This window comes from Pan paniscus, chromosome 5 (genome assembly GCF_029289425.2).
Source record: "Pan paniscus chromosome 5, NHGRI_mPanPan1-v2.0_pri, whole genome shotgun sequence".
Classification (NCBI taxonomy): Eukaryota; Metazoa; Chordata; class Mammalia; order Primates; family Hominidae; genus Pan; species Pan paniscus.
Genome location: NC_073254.2, coordinates 188,536,939 through 188,564,719, shown reverse-complemented (window position 1 = coordinate 188,564,719; position 27,781 = coordinate 188,536,939). Strand labels below are relative to the sequence as shown.

The window sequence follows — 27,781 nt, the reverse complement described above, 5'->3', positions numbered from 1 at the left end:
TATTTAAAAGCTTGTATTCAAAATTAAAATTTTCACACACAGAAATCCCAGGTAGAGATGGCTTCATTAACAAATTCTGCCAAATATTTTAGAATAAAACGGCATGGGTCTTACACACATTTTCGCATAGACTATCAAAAGAGGGAATGCTTTCACTCTATGAGGTCAGCATACTATTGATTCCGAAAACTTGAAAAAGACAAGAAAGGAGAATTATGAGCTAATCTCCTTGGGAATATAGATGCAAAACTTTAAAACCAAATACTACCCAACTAAATCTAGCAATATATAAGTGGGACAATATGTCATAACCAGGTTGATTTATTCCAGAAATGCAGGGTTGGCTTTATATTTGCAAATCAATCAGCATAATTTATGAAATAAATAGGGAAAAAAGGAGAAAAATATTTTAATTCCCTCAATATCTTAGAAAATACCTTTGATAAAATTCAACATCATTCTAGGAACAGATGATTATTTTATTAATCTCATAAAGGGCATCTTCAAAGCACACACACCATCGTCTCAGTGATGAAATATTGAAAAGCTTCCCACTGTCCTTGAAAGTGACACATGGAAAAGGAAGCATGATAGCATCACCATTCAACATTCTCCTTGGGGCGCTAGCCACTAAAATAAGGCAAGAAAAATGAATAAAAGATTTAAGGGTCAGAAATAAAGACATAAAACTGCCATTAATCTCAGATGATATGAATGTATATGGAAAAAAATCCCAAAGAATCTCTAGATAAATGATTCAAATGAAAAAATGAGTTTAGCAAAGTTGTTAGATTCTTTGTTGGTATTTTTATCTATCATCAACCAAAATAAAATGAATTTTAAAAAGGTAACTGGCAATAGCATTAGGGAATCAGGAGCCCAGGAGAGCCAGTGTAACGCCATTTTAAAACCAACTGCCATCCTGCCTCACGGTCCTGAGATGTTTACAGCTAAGGAAACAGCTCGGTCATGCCTGCAAGACAAACTCCTACCACAACAGAAAGTCCAGGTGTCCCAATGCCTGTAACGACATATGCCTTCAAGATAATTATAGTAATGCTCCGACGTACTTACATACTGAAATGTCAAGAATAGTTTTCTTTAAATCAACAGACTAATTCTGTCCCGCTGTCAGCCCACCCACATATAGTCACAGCTTAGCATAGACTTTACATAGCAAGACCCCATATCAGAAAAGCTTAAAATGAAGAGGTGCATTCCTCCACTTGCTGTATGAGGACATCAAACTCAAACTCTGCAATGGAGTAGTATCTAAGAAACTTGCTTCTTTCACTGCACTCTGCCACTCACCTTGAATTCCTTCCTGCATGGGATCCAAGAACTCTCTCTTGGGGTCTGAATCAAGACTGCTTTTCTGGTAACAATAGCATCAGAAAAGAAGAAGAAGGAGAAGAAGAAGGAGAAGGAGAAGGAGAAGAAAGTAGGGACAAATCTAATGAGAGTTCTACAAGACTGCCACATCTTTCTATACAGAAAATTATAAAATAATAATTAGAGATATTAAAAGAAACGTCTATGTACATACATACCATGAAACACTACGCAGACATAAAAAAGACTAGATCATGTCCTTTGCAGCAACATGGATAGAGCTGGAGGCCATTATCCTAAGTGAACTCATACAGGAACAGAAAACCAAATACCACATGTTCTCACTTACAAGTGAGAGCTAAACATCAGATACACGCGCACATAAAGAAGAGAACAGGCCCCAAAGCCGATTTGAGAGTAGAGGGTGGGAGAAGGGTGAGGAAGGAAAAACTATATATCCAGTGCTATGCTTATTACCTGGGTGACAAAATAATCTGTATGCCAAATCCCTGTGGCATGCAATTCACCTATACAACAAATCTGCCTATGTATCCCGAACCTAAAAGTATTAAGAAAAAGAAGAAAACTTTTATAAATAAAGGGGTATTCCTTGTCTGTGGATTAGTAATAGAATGTTCAAGATTGTAAAGATGTAATTTCTCCCCGGATGGACTACAGAGTCAATGGAGTCTTATCAAAATACAGTGGACTTCTGGTATTTATTTCCTTGCTGATTCTAAATTTTATGTAATATAGCAAAGTACCAAAGATATTCAAGACACCCTTGAAAAATATGGTGGGAGAACTTGCCCTACAAAATATCAGCATTTCTTTTAAAGACAAAACAATTATGACAAGTGCAAGAACAGACAGATGCACTAGCCACATGGAGACTAAGACCCAGAACATTCCGGAAAACACACAGATATTTTACTCAGGACAAAGGTGGCGGCAACATGCAAGAGTTCAAAAAGGACAAGATTTTTCAATAAATATTGCACTGGAATATGTGCTTAAAAACAAGTAAATTGTGACACCTCCTCCAAATACAGCACATGAAAAGCCATTCTGGGTGGATTATAGATCTAGATAAGAAAGGCAAAATGATAAGGTTTCTAGAAGACAGCATTAGGTAATGTCTTCAGTAACCTGGGTGAGTAAACATTTCTTCAAAAGGGCACAAAAAGATTAATAATAAATAAGACTATGTAAAAATTAAGACCTTCTGTTTACCAAAGGACACGATTCAGAGAGCTCACATACAGGGAGAAGACATAACTGATAAAGGGCTCACCTCCAGTCTGTCTCTCTCTCTGTCACTATCTTCATCTCTCTCTATCTTTAAAAGGCATCTAAGACAAACCCACAGCTGACGTCATACTTAACAGGAAAGACTGAATGTTTTCTTTGGCCCTTTCTGTTCAACATGGTGTTAGATGTTGTAACCAGAACAACTTGGCAGGTAAAAGAAGTAAAAGGTACCCATCCTGGAAAGAAAGCAGTAAAACTATCTCTATTTCCAGATGACATGAGCTTCTAGGTAGAAAGTACAAATAAATTCACATGCACACACACACACCCACACACACACACAACTATTAGAACTAATAAACAAGTTCAGCAGAGTCATAGGAATCAATATACAAGAATCTTTTTTTCTCTTTTTGAGACACGGTCTCACTCTGTTGTCTGGCTGGAGTTCAGTGGTGCAAACACAGCTCACTGTAACCATAACCTCCTGGGTTCAATGGATCCTCTAGCCTCAGCCTCCCTCCTGAGTAGCTGAAACTACAGGTGCATGCCACCATACCCTGGCTATTTTTGTATTTTTGGTAGAGGCAGGGTTTTGCCATGTTACCCAGGCTGCTCTGGAATGCCTCAGCTCAAATGATCCACGTGCCTCCGCCTCCCAAAGTGCTGGGATTAGAGGTGTGTGCCACTATGCCTGGCCTTCCAATCAATATTTAATTTTTATACACTAACAATGAATGTTCTGAAAATAAAACTAGAAAACAATTCCATGTACAGTTGTGTCAAAAATAATAAAATACTTAGAAATAAATTTAACAAGTACAAGACTTCTATGCTGAAAACTACAAAGCACTGTTGAAAGAAATTAATGAAGACCTAAATAAGTGGAAAGACATCCTATGTTTATGGTTCAGAAGATTTAACCTTAAGGTAGCAATACCTGCAATAGGTAAACAAATTTAGTTGCAATTCCCATCCAAATCCCAGATGACTTCTTTGCTGATTGACAAGCTGATACTAAAATTCATATAGAAATCAAAAGACACTGGCCAGGAGTAGCAGCTCACACCTGTAATTTGGGAGGCCAGGCAGGCGGATCACCTGAGGTCAGGAGTTAGAGACCAGCCTGGCCAACATGGCCAAGCCACATCTCTACTAAAAATACAAAAATTAGCCAGGCGTGGTGGCATGTACCTGTAATCACAGCTACTTGGGAGGCTGAGGCAGGAGAATTGCTTGAGCCCAGGAGATGGAGGTTGCAGTGAGCCAAGATTGCGCCACTGCACTCCAGCCTGGGCAACAGAGTAAGGCCCTGTCTCAAAAAGAAGAAGAAGAAGAAGAAGAAGAAAAAAAAAGAATCCGAAGACACAGATCAGCCAAAACAATCTTGGAAAAGAAAAAATTGGAGGACTCACATTTCCTGACTTCAAAACTTATTACAAGGCTACAATGATTGAAACAGTGTGGTACTGGCATAAGAATAGACATATATTGCAATGCAACAGAACTGAGAAACCAGAAACTGATTTCTGGATCAACTGATTTTCAACAAGGGTCCCAAGACAATTCAACAGGGAAAGAACTGTCTTTTCAACAAATGGTACTGGGACAACTGGGTATGCAAAAGAAGGGGCCCCTACCTCACACCATATACAGAAATTAATGCAAAATAAAACAAAGGCTTAAATGTAAGTGCTAAGTCTACAGCAAAATCTTAGAAATCATAGCTGTAAACTTTGTCTTCGGATTAGACAATGCTCTGTTAGATCACCCAAAGCATAAGGAACAACAACAAAGTAGATAAACTGGAATTCACCAAAATTACAAACATTTTTTGCTGCAAAGGACACTATCAAGAACATGAAAAAAACTCACAACATGGAAAAATTATTTGCCAATCATGTATTTCATAAGGGAAGTGCAAATCATGTCTGATAAGGGAATTGTATAATGAATACTCACATCTCAATAACGAAAAGACAACCTAAATTTTAAAATGGGCCAAGGATCTGAATAGACAGTTCTCCAAAGGAAGTATACAACAAGCATATGAAAAGATGCTCAACGTCCTTAGCCATCAGGGAAACACAAATCAAAACCACAGGGAGATACCACTTCACATCTGCTGGACTAAAGACAGCGGTTGGTGTGCACAATGAGGAAATGGAACCCTCATACCCTGCTGGCTGCTGGGATTCCACTTGGAAAGCAGTCTGGCAGCTCCTCACAAGGTTAAGCACAGTAGTCACCTACGATCCAGCCATTCCTCTCTTAGGTATAATGAAAACATATTGCCACAGAAAAACTCATACAGGAATGTCCTTGCAGCGTTATTCGTAATCGCTAAAAAATGGAACAACTCACATGTCATCAGCAGATGAATGGATAAACAAAATTTGGCACAGCCATGCAGTGGAGTATTATTTAGCCACACAAAGGAATACAGTTCTGACGCAATCTGCAGCACAGACGCACCTTGAAAACGCTCACCGAAAGGAGCCCCCACAGAGACCTCCTGGCGTGTGACCCCATTTCCATGAACTTCCAGAACCTGCGGGGTGGTGGTTCTATGTGTGGGGGTGCAGGAGAGGGAATGGGGGTAGCTACCGATGAGAACAGGGTTTCTTTTGGGGGTGGTGAACACAACTTCGTTAATATACTAAAAACTGGAACTGTACACCTTAAATTAGGTGAGTTTTATGGTACGTGAACTGCATCTTAAGCAATTATTTTAAAAATTTAAAAAGCAAGCTGAGCAGCCTGGCCAACATGGTGAAACCCCATCTGTACTAAAAATACAAAAATTAGCCAAGTATGGTGGTGTGCGCCTGTAGTCCCAGCTACTCGGGAGGCTGAGGCAGGAGAATCGCTTGAACCCGGGAGGCAGAGGTTGCAGTGAGAGGAGATCGCGCCACTGCACTCCAGCCTGGGCGACAGAGCGAGACACTGTCTCAAAAAAAAAAAAAAAAAAAAAAAAAAGCAAGGTGCGGTTTCCAAACTGCAGATACCCATTGGGAAACGTGGGTAATACGGTTTTGAAATCTCTACTGCGTCTGCAATGGTAACACGGTCCTTGCAATGTGATAATGTCCCAATAATTTATCTTTATAAACATTTTAAAACCTTAACAAGCCCTTTCTCCGCCTTTGTTCCACTTGCGCCTCTTTGCCCCTCTCCCCCGGGCTCCTCCTCCCGGCTGGCCCTCCCCGCTGAAGTCACGGAGGCGCTCAGCTGGCCCCGGGGTCTGGGTGCGCCCGCCCTGCCCGCAGCCGGCGAGGGGCCCTGGGGGGTCGGCGGGGCGGGTCCAGGGGAGGCCGCGGTGACCTCGGGGCGCGTGCAGACCCCGCCCTCCGCGCCTGGCCACAGATTCCAGCCCACCTTGGCGACCTGCGGAGCCGGGGGCGGAGAGAGGAGGCGTAGGAGGACCCGCGACACAGCTCGGGATCCGCGCGCGCTGGGCCTCCGGCGCCGCTCGTGGGGTTCGGGAGGCCGGGACCCTGCCCGGGAGATGTGGACGCCGGGCGGACCCCCGGGGCCCGCGGGCTGGGACCGCCGTAGGTTGGGCGCGAGGTTGCGCGCGGCGTTCGCGGGGTTGCAGGAGCTGCAGGGGCTGCGCGCCACGCAGCAGGAGCGGGTACGGGGCGCCCTGGCCCTGCAGACCCCGCCCGCGCCCGCCGCGCCGTGCGGCCCCCACGGCCTCCACGGCCCCGAGCAGCAGCTGGAGGCGGCGCTGGCCGCGCTGCAGGAGCAGCTGGTAAGGACCGGGCGCCGGGACTCGGGGCTGCGAGGTGTGCGGGCCACAGGCGCTGCTCCTTCGGCAGCGACTGTGTGTTAGTGGGACGGGGGTGTCTGATGGATGGAGGGGACGTCCTTTGGGATTTGAATGGAATGCAGTTCGGTCTCCAAGGAGGGGGACATGGCGGCCCCGCGCGCAGGTGCCTAGAGGTGAAGCGCACAGGTGAGGACCCTGAAAACTGCCCGGGGCTGCAGCCCGCGCTCCGCCCTGCGTGGATGTGCGCCTACCCACGCCAGCATCCCGAAGCTGGCAGATTTGGGAGAGACACCCTGTTCGTTACAGGGTTACAGCATTGTTCTGACCTGCAGGTACTGACCGGCGTTCCCCTGGCGGAGGTCGGCTCGGGATCCGGGATCCGGGCATCACTTCCCGGGGGACCAGGTACCCCCTGCTGTCTTGGGTTAGGGGCAACAGTGTCCGCGTGGTAAAGCGCACCCCGACTTGTCCTCAGGAATGTGCTGACGTTTCTTAAGGTCGTGTCACTGTAATAAAGTATTGGGGGAAAGCATGTAACTGACAAAGGCCTCTTCAACTTTAAAATGTGACCTGACCTGTAAGGAGAGGCGTGTCCTCTGATCCAGAGGAGAGAGACTCTGATTTCCCTGCCACGGGCCCTCTTCAGCACTGAAGAGGCGCTCTGAACCCCTCCTTTCACACAATGAAAGGAACTCCAGTCATTACCCCTCTGCTTATTATGTTATTGTATGATTTTGTTAAACTTACTGGAAACAACTCACAAGCGTTTTCGTAGTTGCTGTATTTTCTTAAAGACAAACTAAAAAGGCTGGAGAAAGATATCTGTTTACTTGTGTTACCTCTGTTACACTAAGTGAAATTTCTTTTACATTAGAAATTTAAGTCTGTCCTGTTAAAAGTTGCTGCCTTTAAATGTTGCCCAGGTGAAGCTGCGGCATGACCGTCTGCCTCGCTCGCTCAGCCAGGTTGTTAACATAGCAAACCCTTCTGGATTAAAGAATCAGGAAGTCCAGTGTCTGGGACGCCTCCCAGGTTCCCCGTTATCTCCTGACCTTGTGGAAGACGGAGGTGGCAGACTGTGTGGGATTAACCTGGGCCCCCAACTCTGCCCCTGATGCCTCCTGAGAGGAAAGTAGCTGGTGTACAGACTTTGTTTACTCACCCAGTGACCAAATCCTGGCCGTCTGTTTAGGTCGTTTGTGTGTTTGCACCAGACACAATCGCAGCCTCTGTGTGACCTCAGCTCAGCACACGACAGCCACAGATGTGTTACACACATGTGACGGGAAGGGAGGTGCTGCTGAGATGCTGTTGTGTGTTTGCATCAGACACAATTGCAGCTTCTGCGTGACCTCAGCTCAGCACACGTCAGCCACAGACATGTTACACACATGTGATGGGAAGGGAGGTGCTGCCGAGATGCTGGCTTCAACTGCTCTGTCAAGGGGGTGAGAGTGCAGGTGATGATTAACTTGGCTTAAGAAATATACAAATCAAACTTACAAGCGCTCAGCCTCTAATTACAAGTAGCCTTTTGGAAGAGAAGATCAAACAGATTTTTTGTTTATTTTATTATTATTTTTTAATGTGGGGACCAGAAGGAACACGCAGACTTTGTTTTGGAACTTTGTTCTCGGGACGGATTATGTGATCAAAAGAGAAGAATAATTGAATTTGTGTGACATCAGCCCAGGGCTTAACACTTTTACATTTTTCTTACAGTGAAAAACATTAGGAGTGATAGCAGTTCTATAGTGTTGAATACAATGAACAGCCTTGCTTGCTGGAACGGTTACACACTCCAGCAGCTCCCGGCTAACTCAGGGTTCCCTCCGCCCACCCTGGTGCTCACCTGTCCATTGGTCATCATTCAGGTGTGAAGGCAGGAAGAACATTTATCAGGCCCTGAGCAGATTTAGCCTACAGGAATTCTCAGGTGAGAACAATTGTTAGCATTTCCAGGGATTTAAACAGTCAGGAAAATAGCAGCACTCATCACTTCAAGGCTTGTCGCAATGTGCTGCAGCGTTTTAATTACCGTGCCACAAGAAAGAGTGCAGTAGAGGGTGCTTAGTAGGATTTTGCTGAATAAATAGATGAGTGACTTGTATTGCTGCGACAAAAGGGAAAATGATTTCAGAAGTTGGGATCTCCCTGTTCTGGGTTTCTAAGCTGATGAGATCCCCATGCCCTCCAACCCAAGTGGGTTTGCTGCTGTGTGGCCAGTCCAGAGAGGGTTGACTGTGTCCTCATGTACGTCTGTGAGGAAACTTGTCGTTCCCAAGAAGTGCCGGCCATTCCCATATTCATAAGGGTTAGGTTCCCCAACAAGCCCTAGATAGAAGGACTTCATCCACTCCCTGGAACTCAGGGCCCATGAGTAGACCGAAAACCCCATCCTTCACCAGTGGGCGCCGTCTCCACAGGGGGAGAGACACAGAAGGGCTCCGGGAGTCTGCAGTGAAATCTTATCCTGAAGAATTTCCCCGTCTTGACATGGCTGGTCGTGACTTGTTCTGAAAGTGGCAGCTTGCAACAATTCCTTTTCCCTGGCAGCTTCCCACATTCCATGCTGCAGGAGCAAGCTGCACGTCTGATTCTGCAGCATCAACATGATGCCTGGCATTTTCCTTGGGCCGGCTGTGCTTGCTTTGTGAGCACACGGGAACCAAGGGAGGCAGGGTGAGGTTCAGGGCCATGCATTAGAGCCAGGCAGCCCCAGAAACCTGCAAGACTTCAGTGCTCCTTTTTCTCCACAAGTCCAGTCTGTGGACCAGGGACCCCTTTGCTGTTGATTGACAGACCTCCTTTAAACTTAGGTAACAGCATTTACCTCTCTCCTGAATGGAGGGGACAGCCTTGGAATTCAGGCATAGAATGTTTCCTTTGTGCATCCTAGCTCTCAGGGATAGAAAGGAGGTGTTTCAGATCCCATCTCCATATCCTGAACAGTAAGGCATTTTTCATGTTCATCCTCCACACGTGTCATAAAGGTGTTGCGATGTCTGGACTGTTGACTTGCCCACGGAAAAGGCATAGCACATGGAAATCAGGTCATTCTCTTGCGGTGCGTAAAGAATGCATTGCAAAGAAAGGGATTAACCTATTTTTTTTTTAACGGCACCCCCTGGAATAGAAATCCTCAAACTTTTTGTTGTCTTAAGGAACTTGTGTGGTCCCTGGGAAGCTTGTTAAAATGCAGGTTCCCAGGCTTACCTGGTAGAGTCTCAAGAAATGAGTGGGGCCTGGAGCCTGGGGTCTGCAGGTGTGCCCAGCTGATCCCACTGCCTGGAGAGGCTTGGTATGAGCGCCTTTATACCAGGCCCTCATGCCCCTTCCCCAGGCCCAGGGGTTTGGCATAGATGCCCCCAGAGCACACCGTGAGCAAGGCCGCCTGGAGTTAGCCTGAACGCTTGCAGAGGGCCGCCTGGAGTTAGCCTGAACGCTTGCAGAGGGCCGCCTGGAGTTAGCCTGAACGCTTGCAGGGGGCCGCCTGGAGTTAGCCTGAACGCTTGCAGGGGGCCGCCTGGAGTTAGCCTGAACGCTTGCAGGGGGCCGCCTGGAGTTAGCCTGAACGCTTGCAGGGGGAAGTGAAGCACGGCCATCCAGGGCTCGCTTGCTGCTGTGGAGTGAGTTGGTCCAATCATGGACATGCGTGGAGATCACGCTCTAGGGCTGGCCTTGCAGTGGACTCTCCTCCTTCCTGGCCACATATATTTTGTGACTATGAGCACAATGTCTGACCCTAAGAAAGAGTTAATGAAAACCACAGTCAAACAAACCCCAAGTTCGGGACAGCGATCGGGGTTAGGGACAGTGGTCAGGGTTACAAGCACGGCGTAAATCCTGAATGGTGGAGTCCTGCAGACGTAGACGGGACCTGAGGACGTAATAAATAACCTGTGAGTGCCTGAGAGCTCTGTGTGTCCTGCAGCCCCTCGACCATTAATCAGAAACCAGCAACTGAAGGCCTGGCTGGCCAAACATTAATCACAAAGCAATTAACCCGGCACAGACACGGGGGTGGGAACGGGGCTGGGGGAGGAGGACAAAGCTGGCTGGGGTGCAGGGGCTTCCCTCCTTCAGAAGAAGGAGAGTGTGATTTGGAAGAGGACGGGGCACTTAGATCCTTTTAAACGTTGAGGTGTGGCCTCACAAAGGAACTTAATTTTCTGTCAGTACCATGGGTTTTGTTTTACACGAGGAAAAAGAAAAATCCTGTGCTGTAAGTATCCACCCGGCCCCTTTGTTTGGATCCAGGCTTCCTCTTTGCATAGCTGGTGTGGGAGAGCCCGCCTGTGTGTGCTGCTCAGGCTTGGCGGGTGGTGCTGTTCACTTGGATAGTGGTTTACCTGTGTACAAATGTGCAGGGTAAGGAGCCAGTATGTTTACGTGAAGCTGGGTGGTTCTGGAAGCATAACATTTTGATTAAATTCAGGATTGGTTTTTGCCATGTTCACATTCACAGATAATATTATGGCTTCAGAGGCCGGGCGCGGTGGCTCACGCCTGTAATCCGAGCACTTTGGGGGGCTGAGGCGGGCGGATCACGAAGTCAGGAGATCGAGACCATCGCGGCTAACACGGTGAAACCCCGTCTCTACTAAAAATACAAAAACTTAGCTGGGCATGGTGGCAGGCACCTGTACCAGCTACTCGGGAGGCTGAGGCAAGAGAATGGCTTGAACCCGGGAGGTGGAGCTTGCAGTGAGCTGAACTCGCGCCACTGCACTCCAGCCTGGAGGACAGAGCGAGACTCCGTCTAAAAAAAAATATTATGGCTTCAGATTCTGTCACTCTGCAAACTTTGGAGGTTGTTGGGAGGCCCCTGAGTTGGGTGCTGGAGGAGGAGGTCTGCTCCTGGCACAGAAGCTGTGTGCTGGGTCGAGCCTGGCCTCCGTCCCCTCACCCGTGCTGATAGTAGGCACTTGCGTTTGGAAAATCTGAGAAGTCATTCTCTCATCAGAACAGGAAACCATTGCTACCTGCCTCTCTCTTGTAATGATTTCTCATATTGTGGAAATTACTGAAGTAATTCCCTGAGGCCTAGGTTATGGGGCTCAGGGGAACTCCTCATTTCCCACGTAAATTTTGAAATATAATTAATCATTTTCTTAAGAGAAACAACCACATAATTACATTAATTACTTGCCTTAATCGTAGTTGTTCATCAAAACAAGAAATGTTTTAGAATTGAAAGACGCACACACACGCACACATGTACACACACACACATGCTCATAATAAGCCCTTTACAGTGGGGGAAGCTGAGGCCAGGAGAAGGCGCAGCCTCTCAGGGCAGGGCTGTGATGGAAACTTCTAAATACACAGTCCCTTGGCCAGGCACATGCCTGTAATCCCAGCACATTGGGAGGCCAAAGAAGGCAGATCACTTAAGTCCAGGAGTTGGAAACCAGCCTGGGCAACATGGCAAGACCCTGTCTCTACAAAAAATACAAAAATTAGCAGGGCGTGACGGTGCATGCCTGTAGTCCCGGATACTTGGGCGGCTGAGGTGGGAGGATCACCTGAGCCCGGGGAGGTCGATGCTGCAGTGAGCCGTGATCGCACCACTGCACTCCAGCCTGGGCAACAGAGCAAGACCCTGTCTCAAAAACAAAACAAAAGATCCTCAAGGCCGATTTTCAAGCTGCATTTATTCCAGGTAAAGCTGACAGTTTCCATGTTTTGCTGAGAACCTTCTCCCCTGGTAGCTCTGCCGAAGCCTGTAACAGTTCAAAATGTTACTTCTTCTATCAGGGAAGGAGAAGGGACTTATAGTGAAGGGGGAGCTTTTCTTTCTTTCCAAGGGACTTTCTTACCTTCTTGAAAAGTCAAAAGGTTTGTGCTCCCCAGGCACCAGGGACCCAGAGGCGGCCGAGTGAAAGGATGCCACCGCACCTGGGCATGAGATGCGTAAAGCGTTAGTACAGGAGAGTAAACCCTTATGCAGGCTGAAAAACGCAGCAAAACAGACAGTGCAGATAGTTCCTGTCTGCCAAAAGGAGGTGTTGTTTTTGATCCTGATTTCACTCATAAGCTGTGGAATTCTGTATCCTTATAAAGAAATGTAATTTGAAAAGTGAGGATAAGTAAAGCAGTCTGATCTGGAGAAAACCCATGTGTGTATGTGTGTGTGTGAGTGTGTGTGTGTGTGTATGTGTGTGTATGTGTGTGTGTATGGGTGTGTGTGTTTGTGTGTGTGTGAGTGTGTGTGTATGGGTGTGTGTGTTTGTGTGTGTGAGTGTGTGTGTATGTGTGTGTTTGTGTGTGTGTGAGTGTGTGTGTATGTGTGTATGGGTGTGTGTGTTTGTGTTTGTGTGTGTATGTGTGTGTGTATGGGTGTGTGTGGATGGGTGTGTGTGTGTATGTGTGCGGGGGGCGATGGGTGTCAGTAGAGCTTTCTTTTTGTGACAGTGGAAGAAGGAAATTGCTTCAGAGTGAGCAGGGGCAGCTGCTGCATTTAGAAGATGTATTTCGCGTGGACTTTGGGAGTTTAAATTGCATTCACAATGCATGTTTTCACCCCTTTGAGCCTTAAGTTTTGCTTTCCATAGGTACAATAGTTCCCTTTCTCTTCTTTCCCTTCTCAGTCCCGGCTGAGACAACAGGACATCGGCCTGAAGACCCACCTGGACCAGCTGGCCCTGCAGATTAGCAAGCTGCAGCTGGATGTGGGCACAGCCTCAGGGGAGGCCCTGGACAGCGACAGCAGGCCCAGCTCAGGTACCAGGGCGCCCTGACCTCCCGGACACAGGGGCAGGCACGCAGCACAGGCAGAGGTGAAGCCTATCCCGCCAGCCCCTCTTGGGCTGAAATTCCATTCCAGGTATCCTAGTGTCCATGCAGGGAGATGGCCGCTTCGTCAGGCTGATCTGAAAGTTAGGAGGCAACACTGAAGCCTTTCTCAGGGCATATATATTAATTGGCTACCTCGCTCTTATTTTTTTAATTTGCAAAAATCACATTGTGGTCTAAGTGACGTTATTGCACTCAGGAGGCCTGCGGCTGAAGCACCTCCCCAGACTGGTCTCCTCAACTTGGCAGGCACCAGGGAAGAAAGAGAGACAGGGTCAGAGGCCTGTCCTAAAAGGGCTGAAATCCAGAGGAAGAGGCCACCTCTTAGGCAGGCATCGACCACCCAGGACTAAAGGGATCACTTGCCAGGAAGAGGGAGGGCCAGGGCTGCAGAGTGCAGGTGGAGTGGGCCCTGACCGACCCACTGACAGCTCCTGGGAAGAATCCTGAACATTCTCACCTGAGCCACTCTCTCCCAGGCCGGCCGTGTGGACGATGGCACACAGCCTCCGGTAGCCTCAGCTCAGGGGTTCCCCTGGGCCCACCTGTGCCGTGACAAGCTCAGGAGGAGAGGGGGCCCTGGGCTCTTCTGGATGGGGGTCACTGACCTGCCTTGTCTGCTCCGTCCAGGCTTTTACGAGATGAGCGACGGTGGATCCTGCTCCCTGTCCACGTCCTGTGCCTCCGTCTGCAGTGACCACATCTCTCCCTCGCTGGGCAGTTTGTTGCCTGTGGCCCAGGCCCACAAGGCCAGGCCCAGCATGGGGGACTGGAGGCCCCGGTCGGTTGATGAGACTACTGTGCCAGCGTGGAGACCCCAGGCTACCGAGGAGGGCGCCAGACCCCCGGGGAGCGTGGAGGATGCAGGCCAGCCGTGGGGCACATTCTGGCCTAGGCCTGTGTCTACAGGTAAGAAACTGCCAGGGAAGGTGGGGGTCTCATCTCAGGCACAGGGGATGGCGGAGGGCAGTCCCCAGCTGCTGAGGGCAGAGCCAGGGACCCTACACGGAGCACGCTGTCAGGCTCTAAGGGACGCTGGAAGGCCTCCGTGGGCCACGTGGTGGTTTGGATGGAGGCAGGAATCAAATGCGGCTGTGCTCATTACCACCAGCTCTAATAACACACAGCACTTTTCCCTGTATTTAAAATGGACATCAGCAAGCTTAAAAAAATCCTTCAAAAACCCTGGATCCACTGGTGTTTGGAGTGAGAGTGGGGTTGAAAGCGCTGGTGGGGAGAGAACCGGGCTCACACCTGGATCCCACCCGCTGGCCCAGGAGGGGCTGTAGTTGTCTTCAGACTGTCTCCAAAGGCACAGATATCATTTTTGGCCTCGTTTTATTTCTAATACAAGGCCTGGTTTAGTAATAACCATTTGGTCTTTTCTTACTGAGAAGCCCCGTGGTTTCCTCCAGGGCATCTGCAGGGACCAGCTTCATGCCCCTGGCCTCCCTTGGGGCTCCATCCCACCGCTGCGGGGCCTCTTCAGCCTCCAAGCCCTCAGGGAAATGAGGGCACTGAACTGGCGATTCTCACTGCCCATGCACTCTCCCGCAAGGGGCAGGATCAGAACAGGCTGAGGGGGCCGCGCTGCAGGCGCAAATAGGGCCCCCCACCCTGTGTCTACACGCAAACGGCCCTGCACCCTGTGTCTACACGCAAATGGCCCTGTGCGGTGTCTAGATGCAGACGGGCCCCATGCCTGTGTCTAAATGCAAATGAGGCCGTGCACCTTGTGTCTAAATGCATTCCCGTCTGCCCCGCACCCTGTGTCTTAAATGCATTCCCGTCTGCCCCGCACCCTGTGTCTTAAACGCATTCCCTTCTGCCCCGCACCCTGTGTCTAAACGCATTCCCGTCTGCCCCGCACCCTGTGTCTAAACGCATTCCCGTCTGCCCCGCGCCCTGTGTCTAAACGCATTCCCGTCTGCCCCGCACCCTGTGTCTTAAATGCATTCCCGTCTGCCCCGCACTGTGTCTTAAACGCATTCCCGTCTGCCCCGCACCCTTTGTCTTAAACGCATTCCCGTCTGCCCCGCACCCTGTGTCTAAACGCATTCCCGTCTGCCCCGCGCCCAGTGTCTTAAACGCATTCCCGTCTGCCCCGCGCCCAGTGTCTTAAACGCATTCCCGTCTGCCCCGCGCCCAGTGTCTTAAACGCATTCCCGTCTGCCCCGCGCCCAGTGTCTTAAACGCATTCCCGTCTGCCCCGCGCCCAGTGTCTAAACGCATTCCCGTCTGCCCCGCGCCCAGTGTCTTAAACGCACTCCCGTCTGCCCCGCGCCCAGTGTCTAAACGCATTCCCGTCTGCCCCGCGCCCAGTGTCTAAACGCGGACCGCAGTGACTGTGAGTCGCCGTCTCCCATGGGACCCAGGAGTTCCTGGAAGCAGTGAATGAGCGGTGTTTCCATCCCAGCTGCCACGCATGAAATGAAATCAACAGTGCACTAAATCGTCTCCGTAGTTACGTGTTTGTTCATTTTTCTCGTTCCCAGGTGATCTTGACAGAGCCCTGCCGGCGGACACGGGGCTCCAGAAAGCCAGCACGGACGCCGAGCTCCTCGGGCTCCTCTGCCAGGGGGTGGACATCCCGCTGCACGTGCCAGACCCCAAGTATCGGCAGGACCTGGTGTCCCAGGGCGGCAGGGAGGTGTACCCGTACCCCAGCCCCCTGCACGCCGTGGCTCTACAGAGCCCCCTGTTTGTCCTGACTAAGGAAACCCCACAGAGAGGTGGCCCCTCGTTCCCTAGGGAGAGCCCCATGGGCCCCGCAGGTCTGAACACCATCCAGACTGGGCCGGTCCTCGAGGCTGGCCCGGCCAGGGCCAGAGCTTATATCGACAGGTTGCTGCATCTGTGGGGCCGGGAGACCCCAGCAAAGGGTAGCGGGGAAGAACAGGGACCTCTAAGGCATGCAGCGTCCCCATCTCCACAGAGGCAGGGTGGCTGGAGTACAGACGGTGGAGGGCGACTGCTGGTCTTCGCCCCAGGGAGGGAGGACGAGGGAGGGCCAGCTCAGAGCAGGGGTGCCGGCAGGGGCGGGCCCCAGCAGCAGCGATACATGCCCCTTGAGGGTCCCCAGCAGTCTGGCAGCCTTCCAGAGGAGGGCTCCAAGCCCTCAAACAGCTGCGTCCTCAGGGAGACCATGGTGCAGGCTTCTCCCAGCTCGAAGGCCCAGCAGACACCCTCAGCTCAGGACTATGGACGAGGCAACATCATATCCCCATCCAGGATGCTGGACAAGAGCCCCTCACCGGCCTCTGGACACTTTGCCCAGCCATCCTTTGCTGCCAGCCTGAAAATGGGTCCCCCCAAGAGCAAGGCTGAAAAAATGAAGAGAAGTCCCATGGACAAGGTGCTGAGGTTTGCAAGGCAGCCGCTGCTTCTACTGGACAGGCCTGAGGGAGCCCATGCAGCCCCCCAGCCATCCCTGGAGTGGGACCCTGCCCACTGGCCCCCAGGGAGGGGCGGGCTCCAGCGGAGGCCAGCCCTGGCCTGGGAGGCACCCGGGCGCTCCTGTTCCGAGTCCACCCTCTACCCCATGCCTGTCCTCGTCCCCTTGGCAGTGGCCCCGAAGGAGAGCCACCGGACCTCAGCCCAAGCCCTGTTCCCCTTTGAGGCGTCACTGCTCACCTCAGTGGCCAGGAGGAAGCATCGCCGCTGGCAGTCCACCGTGGAGATCTCGGCCCGGGCCCGCCTGGCCGGCTGTCCTGAGTCTAACCTGGGGCCCCCCAGGCCCGTGGCCAGGAGAGCAGGTGGCCCACTGGCCCGGGGCCGGCCCTCACTGGTCCGCCAGGACGCCTACACCAGGAGCGACTCAGAGCCCTCCAAGCACTCGGCCGAGTGTGACCCGCGGTTCCCGTCAGTCATCCCGGAGACCAGCGAGGGAGAGTCCAGTGACCACACCACCAACCGATTCGGAGACCACGAGTCCAGCAGCAGCGACGAGGAGGGCGGCGCCCAGGGCAGGGACTGTGACCTGGCACTGGGCTATGTGGCGGCCGGGCATGCGGAGCTGGCCTGGACCCAGGAGGTCCCGGTCAGCTCGGGGCCACTCCTGTCCCCCGTGCCCAAGCTGTGCCGTATCAAGGCCTCCAAGGCCCTGAAGAAGAAGATCCGCAGATTCCAGCCGACGGCCCTGAAGGTCATGACCATGGTGTGAGGCGCAGTGACTGCGTCAAGAGAAGCCTGCTGCACACAGGGGCCCTTTCCGTGCAGTGTCCTGTGCATGTCTGGGTTTCGGTGTCGTCTTGCCAAGTCGCTTTATCTTCCGAGGCCACCGTTTAACAGGAGTCCCCGCAGATGGGTTCTGCCCTGTGGAGTACGGCCGTGAGTCCCCGCCCCAGCAAAGACTTCCATGCGGAACTCTGGTTTCAGATGCCAGCAGCCTCCCCGGCCGACCTAGTGTCTCTTTTCAAGCTCTGCCCAGGATGCTGCTTCCCAGCATGCACCTCGTTTCCATGTTGTCATCCTCCCGTGGCTTCCCCTGCCCTCACTCCCCTCTGGCTGGGGAAGTGTTTCCCAATCCTTTGACCATTCCTCCCCAAAAGCATTTTAAAGAGGCGGTTGCAGGACTCTGAGCTGGAAATTGAATTTGAGTTTAAACTCCACGTTAAGCTGTCAGCATACACAAACACCCAAATTATGCCATGATCTCAAATAAAAGGAACATTTTTTAACCTCTTCTTCCCTGATTCCTTGTGTGGCACATGGTAGGGTCACCATAATCATCATGCCTGCCCATCACAGGGCACATGCCAGCTTTGGGCAGGGAAGGCATCTTATAAGTGAGTAGAGACTAAACTCTGGTTTTAGTATAAAAAGTAGGGCATAGGCCGGGCATGGTGGCTCACGCCTGTAATCCCAGCACTTTGGGAGGACAAGGCGGTTGGATCACAAAGTCAGAAGATCAAGACCATCCTGACCAACATGGTGAAACCCCATCTCTGCTAAAAATACAAAAAAAAAAAAAAATAGCTGGGTTTGGTGGCATGCACCTGTAATCCCAGCTACTTGGGAGGCTGAGGCAGGAGAATTGCTTGAACCCAGGAGGCGGAGGCTGCAGGGAGCCAAGACTGCGCCACTGCACTCCAGCTTGGGCAACAGAGTGAAACTCCATCTCAAAAAAAAAAAAAAAGGGGGCATAAAAGTGTTTTGGGGAAAAGAAAAAAAAAACTTTTTTTTTTTTTTGGTGTTTACTTTTCCAAAGGGAATTTTCCTCAAATTTTCAAGAAGAAAGATAGCAGTGTTTTCAGGTAAGCTGCCTGGTGAGGGCCACGGCATTTTCAATTCAGAAATCAGCTTTCTCCTGAAAGATTAAAAGAATTTTACATGAAGGTGGAGAAGGCCGTTGAAGTCCCCGCGGACGCGGACGTCCTGGGCCCCTCAGGGCTGATGCAGCGGGGCAAGATCGTTGGGAGGAAGCCAGTCAGAAAACCAGAGGAGGACAGGAGTAGATTTGGAAGGAGGCGTGAAATATTCCTGGAACAAGGAGTTGGTTTTAGATGCCTGTAAGGAACTTCACGTCTGGAACAAAGCGTAGGTGAGGGGAGGCTGCTGCTTAGCTCCCTGACAGTGAAGATGGTGGAGGCAGGGTCTGTTCTCTGTGCACACCACGAGAAAATGCAAGCATTTCCCAGGGGTCAGAGCAGACAGATTCAAACACCCATTGAGCTCATCTGTGTGCAGTTTCACCTGCCCTTCCTGAAATCTGCTTCCTAACAGAAGGCCAGAATCTTCCTCAAGCTTTCTAAACACCTGCATTGAAATTTAAAAAGATGATTCAAACCCACTCATGGATGGGGGTGTTATTGTAAAAGTTAATTCACAGGGTATTTTATAAAAATGACAACATTTTTATAATGAAGCGTGGCTTCTCCAGGACCACTTAGCAGGTGAGGCTGTGACGACAGCCCCGTAGCCTGAGTCCCTGTCCTCACTGAGGACTGTGGGCGCAGCCTCAGTCCACGCATGTTTTTGTAGCTGACCGTGCTGAAGACGTGGCTAGGAAGTTCCATTGAGTCACACGTTCTGCTCACTCATTGGTGCTTTTCGCAGGAGCTTGAGTGCACTCTCCAGAAAGTGCAAACTTCCTGTTCATCCTCTGTGGTGACCTAGCTTGTATCACAACTCTAGGCAGCTCCGACTCCGTGTTGCAGGCCAAGATCACAGGGAATCAGCCCAGAAGGAGAGTGAGTGCAGTGGATCTGGGCTCCTCAGGGTTTTCTGACAGTGCCCGTCTTTTAGAAAGCTAGGCGTGGTTTCCTAAACATTCAGCTTCCAACCTGCAGCCCGGAGGGGTGCATTCCAGCCAAGCGAATCCCATCCTGCTCCGCACAGTCCTGCAAGCTGACCAGGAGAACCATGCAGACTCCAGACAAAATGCAGCTGTCGCGTCGGGGGCAGGAAGGGTCCTCAGTGATCTGACAGTCCAAATCAATCAATCAATCAGTAGTTCTCCTTCCCTTGTCTCTCCATCCTCTCTCTCTTCCTCAATAATGTGCTCTCTGGCTTTTGCTTTCTCTCTCTCTCCCTCTCTCATGCTCTCTCTTTCTCCCCCATTTTAACTGTGGAGGCCCAAACATGCATTTCAGTTTGCCTGAGGCCCAAGGCCTTGCCAGTGCTCTTCTACTCTCCAGTAGCTTTGGAGTAAAGAAGTAGAATTCTCACAGATTCCATGGGGGTCCTCGGAGGGTTCCCTAGCCCTCCTGCCCCGTCTACCCGGCACCCTGACTCCTTGACTCCGCTCGGTGTTCTGCGGGACCAGGCAGCCCAGGACAGGAGGACAGCTCTGTCTCCAGCTCCCATCCCGCCTGGCCTCCTCATAGCCTGGCTGAGTCGGCTTCCTCCTTCATCAAATGAAGCTGATAGCTCCTCAGGATTTGGAAGGAGGCGTAAGCTGGCAGTTTGAAAATGGGACCCACATCTGTCTGTGCTTCCCACAGTAGGGGCAAGGGGTGAGTCGGCCCAGGTTGTGGCCTTCCTATAGTGTGCAGAGTTGGTGAGCCTCCCTGACCCATCTGCAAACATCGCCCAGGCACCACCAGGAAGAGCGGGCAGATGCCACGTGCAGGCCCAGGGCAGATAGCAGCCTGGGGAAATGCTTTAAAACACAGAGTTAACAATTAGAACGCCAGTCATAAGAAGCCCGTTTTTGAGAGGGCTGACGACAGGGCGCTGATGGGCGTGGTAGAGTCTTAAGCACTGTGAATTCAGAGAACAGGGATATTGCAAGAAGGCCAGGTGGCCCAGGCAGGCACGCAGAAAGAGGATGGATGGAGATGCCCTGTGGTGAACATTCATCTCCTGAATGTCTTATGTTCTGTGCATATTTTTCCTCTAAACAGACATAATTGTAACCACTCACACAGAAGCAGAAATGAACCAGGAAGCCCACTAAGGCAGAGCGTGGCCTGTCATTTGAGGGGGTGTGATTGATTAGATGACGGGGGCAGACTTCAAGTGCGTTGGAAGACAGAGGAGCTGTTTCCCTCTCTCTCAAGTGATTAAAAAGTAGACAATGTAGAATTTGACTTCCGGGGTCTTTAGAACTAACTTCTAGCATGCTTACAATAAAAATATTTTAACAAAAATAAAAATAACAGGATAAAGTTGCTCTTTATCCTTTCTATCCTAAAATATCCTATCCTCTTCTATCCTAAAATGAAAGGATAAAGAATTAAAGTTAAGCTAAAGTAAAAAATATGTCAGGAATTCTAAATTATAAGAATTTGTGAAAGATTTGATTATAATATTAGGGAAAATGTCCCAACCTACTTTAGCAAATCATACGTTATCATTGAAGAAAACAGAGCGTATCATTACTGATCAAATTCAGGAATATAAGCGGGCACCCCAGCAAAGTTTTCTCTCTACATCCTCTTGCTCCAGCTTGTAGAATAATTAAAGCCTGTCTTGGTCCATTTTGTGTTGCTGTAACAGAACTGGGTAATTGAAAAAGAAAAAAGGCTTATTTGGCTCATGATATGCATGGCTGGAAAGTTCGAGACAGGCAGTGGCATCTGATAAGGCCTTTATGCTGCTTCTACCCATGGCAGAAAGCAGAAGGGGACCGGGCGTGTGTAAAGAGACACATGGTGAGAGAAGAAGCAAGAGACAGAAGCCGAGGAAGCCATTCTTTTAATCACCTGCTCTCTCGGGAACTAGGCCATTCCCCCAGAGCGAGAACTCACTTAGCTCTGAAGGACCGTGTTGGTCTATTCATGAGGGTTCTGCCCCCATGACCCAGAAACCTCCAGGACCCACCTCCCAACACCACCACATTGGGGATCAAATTTCAAATTTCGGCAGAGGTTTTGGTGGGGACACACCACACGCAAACCATAGCAGAGCCCTCTTATGACAGAATCCGAGGTTCTGTACAGTTACTGGATCCTAAACATTAAATACATAAAGCCTGATGGAAAACGGGAGCGCATCTGGAATTGATTTAATGCCGTCCCACCTTACAGGTCAAGTATGTATTTAATCTCTGCGAATAAATGAAAGATCAGTGAAAAAAGGGCAAAATTATTATATAATACAGATTTCATGTGGCTTTAATGTGATGGTGCCTAGTTTTTAAATGGTTGATAAAAGGTATATTTATTTTTAAAGATTAAAGTCCACAAGAATTTGTTGACTGTCTTTTTCCATCACGTGCATAGTTGGCCCTGCTAGGCTTCGAAATGATGCTGTAAACTGGGCATGTTCACACACCGCGGCCCTCAATCACGTCACATGGGCCCCGCCACTATCCAGCAGACACAGCCCTTTTCAAAGGGGGCTTGGCTGGTGAAAGCCATACACAGCGTGTGTTCTTTCATTCACTCAGTTACCAAATGTGCTGAGCTCACTGGGTGGCTGCCTGTGCAGTCAAGGTTGGGAGGTGCAGACAGGAAGGGGCTCCTCCCCTCCTCTCCTGAGCACTGGGGCTCCTCCCCTCCTCTCCTGAGCACTGGGGCTCCTCCCCTCCTCTCCTGAGCACTGGGGCTCCTCCCCCTTGTCTCCTGAGCACTGGGGCTCCTCCCCTCGTCTCCTGAGCACTGGGGCTCCTCCCCTCCTCTCCTGAGCACTGGGGCTCCTCCCCTCCTCTCCTGAGCACTGGGGCTCCTCCCCTCCTCTCCTGAGCACTGGGGTTCCTCCCCTCCTCTTCTGAGCACTGGGGCTCCTTAAGGCAGACTCATCCCTCCTGCTGCAAACCCTTCCCTCACATAGCCTTGGGCTCCTGAATCCCACTAAATAAAATCAAGCTATTGCATAGGTGAAATGTTTGCTGGTTCAACTATCCAAATTATTTTTACCTCAATTGAGTTAAATGCTGCTGCAACTTTTATGGCCTGGAGTAGAAAATGCAATCACATCAAAAGGTGCCCTGGAAATGATAAAGAATTATGAAAACAGCCCTCTCTGAAAACAGGTTATGTATATAGCAAGAGCAGTGGCGGGTAAATGGTCCCAAAAATATGGCTAAGAGAACAGGACCATGGTTCAACATTCCTTACACATTTGGGGACAGCATTGCATTTGGGGGCCCAGTTGGAGCAGAATTTTAGCTCTCCGCTCGTGGAAGTAGAGCATGGCTGTAATACCACAGCTGCTGACTCAGCCCCTGCTGCCAACCGCTGGGAGACCAGACCCAGGAAAGGATAGACAAGCTGGCTAATCAATAACCCAAGGACAGCAGAGTCCTACCTGACACTGGGCCTTCCTGAGGAGACGGAAAGCAGTGAACCTCTGTAAAAGCTTAGAGGTAAGCGGCGGTGAAGCTGGGCAGTGAGGAGCTGGATGGGGGTCTGGGAAGAGGCAGGCGGAGGGAGTGGGGAGAGGGACAGGCGAGTGGAGGGAAGAAGAGAGAGAGATGGTGCAGGAGCAATCCAGGGAGAGGAGCGGGCCCGGAGCCGGGAATGAAGCTGGACAGTCACCAGGTGTGGACTCGTGGGTCATCCCATAGCCCCCAGTTCCACCTGGGACAAGGGGAACAGCCACTGCCGGCTTTGAAGTGTGGAATAAACAAAGGCCGCCGGGTGTGGACAAAGGTTGTTTATTCAGGGCTTGCTGCAGTGAGTGGGCTGGGCAGGCAGAGATGCTCACAACAGGGAAGCTTCCCGTGAACACACAGAGCCCTGGCTGTGCCCTGTTGGAGGCCAGGCTCTGGGGACACCACAGCTCTAATGAGAGGCGGGCATCCTGGGGGCGTATCTCGCCTTCTTTGGTTGGTCCCGAGTTGGAAGCAGGGACAAAAATTAGGAAGCTGTCAGGACTGATCAAGTCTCGGCCCTCCGGAGCTGGTCACAGAAGTTACTGTTGAGCTTCCTGGGCTCTCACTAAAGATGGCAATGTGGCTCCCTGAGAGCCTGACCGGGCCACTGGCCTCCAGGGCTGTGTATTGCAGAAAAGGAGTTGGCTTTCTGGGCAGTTGTGGGTCAGAGTTCTGCTTTTAGATACGATCCAGCCTTGGACCCTTGTGTGTTCGGTTCCTCAGAAGCAGAGGTGTAGGGGGAGAATGTAATTACATTTGTGTTTTAGAAAGACCCATTCTCTGGGAGGCTGAAGTTCCAGAGAAGGGGCCTGGCCCAGGGTCTGGGCATGGGGACTCCATGCCTGGGAGAGAGGCCCACGCAGGTGGCTGCCACAGGAGGATGCAGAACTCCGGGCTGCTCGGCCTCCGGAGGCCCCGGTCGCTGGCCGCTGTCACAGGCAACAGCAACAACGGGCTCCAAGAAAACCGGAGACTCTCCCATGGCGTTTCTTCTTCATCCCCAGCAAGAAATGAGAGTTTTTGTTTTGTTTTGTTTTGTTTTTGTTTTTTTTTGTTTGTTTGTTTGTTTGTTTTTTGAGACAGAGTCAATCTGTCGCCCAGGCTGGAGTGCAGTGGCACGATCTCAGCTCACTGCAACCTCTGCCTCCCAGGTTCAAGCGATTCTGCAGCCTCAGCCTCCCAAGTAGCTGGGACTACAGGCACATGCCACCATGCCTGGCTAATTTTTTATATCTTTAGCACAGATGGGGTTTCACCATGTTGGCCAGGATGGTCCCAATCTCCTGACCTCGTAATCCACCCACCTTGGCCTCCCAAAGTGCTGAGATTACAGGTGTGAGCCACCACACCTGGCTGAGAGTTCTTACTGAAATCAGAATATTCTTATAGAAATAATGCTCTAGTCAATCTTTTAATTTCTATTTTTGAATTTTTAATTCCACTTTATTTCTGTTTTTCTTTTGGCTACAGTCTCCTAAGCAAGCGCAGGGCACACACCGGGACAGAACAGCAAATCAATGACTTTAGTCGCTAAACTAAAGCTTCATTCTCCTTAAGAATGACCCTCCTCCATCGCCACCCCTCACCCCACTTGAGGACTTATCTGGAATTTCAAATGTTTGTTCCTGCAAATGCATCTTCCATCCTGGGTGGCAGGAAGTGTCTGGTTCCGTGATGATGAAGCAGCCACAAGGCCTCTCTGTGTCAGTGCTGGAGAGAGAGAGCTTCCTTCCTCCTGTCCTGGACCCCTCCTGGAGGGACGCTCCCAAGGCTGAGATGACACAGTCATTTCCCGCATGCTGTCTAGCACTGACCCACCCGTCGCACTTGTCCTGGTGCTGGTCTGCAGCAGCAGTGAGGGGGACCCCTTTGTGTGAGGGCTGCACTGGCCATCCTTCAGGAAAAGGCAATAGAGCCTCTGCAGTCTTTGAATGCCCTCGATGCCTCCAACGCATTGGCCTTAGGACAACACTCCTTACGGGGGGTCTCTGAGGTCTGCCCGGAAGACACTCTTCCAGCCCACCGGGTCCTGCAGCCAAAGTGCATGGTGTCCCCTGGCCCTGGAACAAGTCTCTGTGTGACCCTGAGGGTCCCTGTAGAAACAGCCACATGGCCCCTCCTTCATGGAGCCCAGCGTTCCTTGTTGATTTTCGGCTTTCTTACCTGGCCTCCACTGTCCATCCTTGAGGTGGGCTGGTGCTCTAGGGACTTCCTACAATGACGGGTTTGTGTTGGGTATAGAAAGAAGCTATTGTAGAACCGTCCGACGATGGAGCCTTCAGGGGCACGGCGGCCCTGGAGCACATGGTGACATGCTGGAGAAGCTGGGCAGTGCCCAGGAGTTGGCACGTGGGGACTCGGTTCGCTAAGTTCACTGAAAGCAAATCCGTGTTTTGCATCAGCGGCCTGTGTGTCTGCTGGCTCTAAACCTGCCTTGTTTTGTCCAGCTGTGGCTGGGATCTGTGACTCCTTGGAAGGCATTTCACCTCACTCAGAGTCACAAAATTCAAGCAATGACAAGAACAGTGCCTGGAGTAGAATACCATTTAAATTTTATTTACATTCATTTATTCACTGTCAAATATCCTTTTTATTTAACCAAATTTCAAACTGTTAGAAACAGTGGAAGTTATGGAACCCAGAGTCAGGCAGATCCTCAGAGTTTGTCTTTATTTGCAGCTGTGAGCACAGAACTCACGTATGTTCATCTCAGAAAGATCACAGAAGCACAGGTGCTTAGGAGAGCTGACACCAAGCATGTGGAAGGAATTTAACTTCTTCATGTATTGGTACAACTGAAACAAATTATGCCTAAGCTGGGGAGACCTGCACCAGCTACTGGATTGGTTGAGGAAGATGAGGTAATATGAGACCCTATTTAATAGGAAGATTATTTTACATATAATTTTCCACATATAATTTAGGGAAAATAGTAATTTATTAAAGGACTCTCAGGGACTTGTAGTTGAGAAAATGTTAACTATTTGGGTTAAGGGACATGTTCACTAACTCTGAGATTTATAGCATAGTTGTGAGTGGCTGACATTTACTATCTACTATTTATTTTTAACAAGTATATATGATTAATAATTAATATTTACAAAGTACTTCCACAAAAATCTTCTTCTGGTGCTCATGACAATCCTGTGAGGTAGATATTGTGGGTGTTTTATATCTACACTATATTTTAAAGCTAAAAGAACCAAAGCCGAAATGAATAGTTGGCTTGCTCAGGGCACCCACCCAGCCAGCACGTGGAGGTGTCTGAAATTAACCTCAGGCTTCTGATTTCCAAAACCAATCTGTTGCCCAAGGTCCCAGCTCACAACTAGAGCAGAAGCCTCTTTGAACAGATCACAGCTTATGTATGTATTCACGTGTAATCTCCACAGTAGCTACGCCAGTCCATTGCATGTACATGAAGGTACGTGAAGGAATGGATGGAATTCTCTTACATTAGGGAAGATGCTAACCTCCCAGCTGAATTTTGGCGTTAGCACGACACTTAGCATCTTTCTTGGCTGTTAAAATAAAGCATAACAGGGTGGCAGGAGAGGATGATACACCACCACTAAATACAGTTGGATCCCAAAGGTGTGTACTTGGCCTCTCTGTTTCTATTGGTTCATTGCCTTTTTCTTATTCAAAAACATATTTAAAATTTTGAAGTATTTAAAACAAAAAACAAATGCAAATACCACATACCCATTCCTCATGCCCTCGCCAAATGGATCTGGGGCAAGTTAGAATGCTGCTCCATTTCCTTCAAGTAGTTAATTTTCAAACAATAAGTAATGTGTAAAAACTGTAGCTAAAGCCTCTCCCTCCATCACAGAGTTAGCCACAGCTCTGAAGTCAGGACGGATGTCTGTTAAGTTTGCCTATATTTACCTATTTTTTCCTATACTTATTGGTACATGCATGTACCTGAAACACCGCCAAGCATCCTTTTACATTTTCATGCTTTGAATAAATGTCATCATTTTTCCAATGTGTGTGTTCACTCAATATTACATCAGGATACGTGACAATTACCAGGAGAATATTTACTGAGCTCTTTGATAAGCCAGACTTGGTGCCATTCACTCACACAAGTCCTCCTACAGACATGTGAGGAGTAATCACTCGTCACCAGGGGCTGGGACACGGACCCACCCGGGCTGTGCCGACACCTCCACACGCCCGTGTCTGCCCCGTGCTGCCCTTGACTGGGCCATTGCCCCACTGACCAGGCCAAAGTTCATCCGTCCATTCCTCTACTGATGGACTCTTACGTTGCCGTTTCAAGCAACGCTGCAGCAAACATCCATCTCTCTGTCTTTCTGTCCACGCAAGCAAGACTCTCTCTGTATAGATACCGCATGTCTCTCCCAGGTGGCTGTATGTGTTTCCTCTGTCACAAACTACCACAGACTTGGGGGCTTAAAACACAGCAAATTTATCCTCCTACCATTCTGGAGGGCGGAGGTCCACAATCATTCTCCCTGGGCTGAGTTCCAGGTGTTGGCAGGGCTGACTCCCGGAGGTTCTAGGGAAGAAGCTGTTTCTTTGCCTTTTGCAGCTTCTGGAAGCCAGTGGCTCTGGGCCTCCTCTTCCACCGTGAAAGCCGGGAACATCTGTGAGTCCTTCTCAAGCTGCGCCTCTCTTATTTTCTCCCTTATGCTTCCCTTTTCCTCTCATGAGGACCCCTGTGATTATCACACTGGGTCCACCCGGACAATTGGGGATAGTTTCCCCTCTTGGGTCAGTTGATAGCCACCTAATTCCCTTGGCAAACTTCATCCCCCTTTGCCACATCACCTGACATATTCACAAGTTCTGGGGATTAGGACGCGGACATCTCTGGGGGACCATTGTTCTTCTGACCA

General features: G+C 50.0%; 1 protein-coding gene across 3 annotated transcripts; it reads left to right on the top strand.

The window, feature by feature from the left end:
* The first annotated feature begins 5,341 nt into the window (after positions 1–5,341).
* Positions 5,342–18,882, top strand: DACT2 (dishevelled binding antagonist of beta catenin 2). Of its 3 annotated transcripts, none has more exons than XM_034963270.3 (4): positions 5,342–6,337; positions 12,949–13,081; positions 13,784–14,062; positions 15,649–18,882. In XM_034963270.3, exons 1-4 carry the CDS (start codon positions 5,642–5,644, stop codon positions 17,313–17,315), a joined length of 2,775 nt encoding a protein of 924 aa, XP_034819161.3. In that variant the 5' UTR covers positions 5,342–5,641; the 3' UTR covers positions 17,316–18,882. The 3 variants fall into 3 exon arrangements, with proteins under 3 accessions (XP_034819161.3, XP_034819162.1, XP_034819163.3); XM_034963271.3 differs by lacking the exon at positions 5,342–6,337 and adding an exon at positions 6,377–6,541 and having other exon boundaries at positions 15,649–18,878; XM_034963272.3 differs by lacking the exon at positions 5,342–6,337 and adding an exon at positions 11,691–12,020 and having other exon boundaries at positions 15,649–18,878.
* Positions 18,883–27,781: the final 8,899 nt, after the last annotated feature.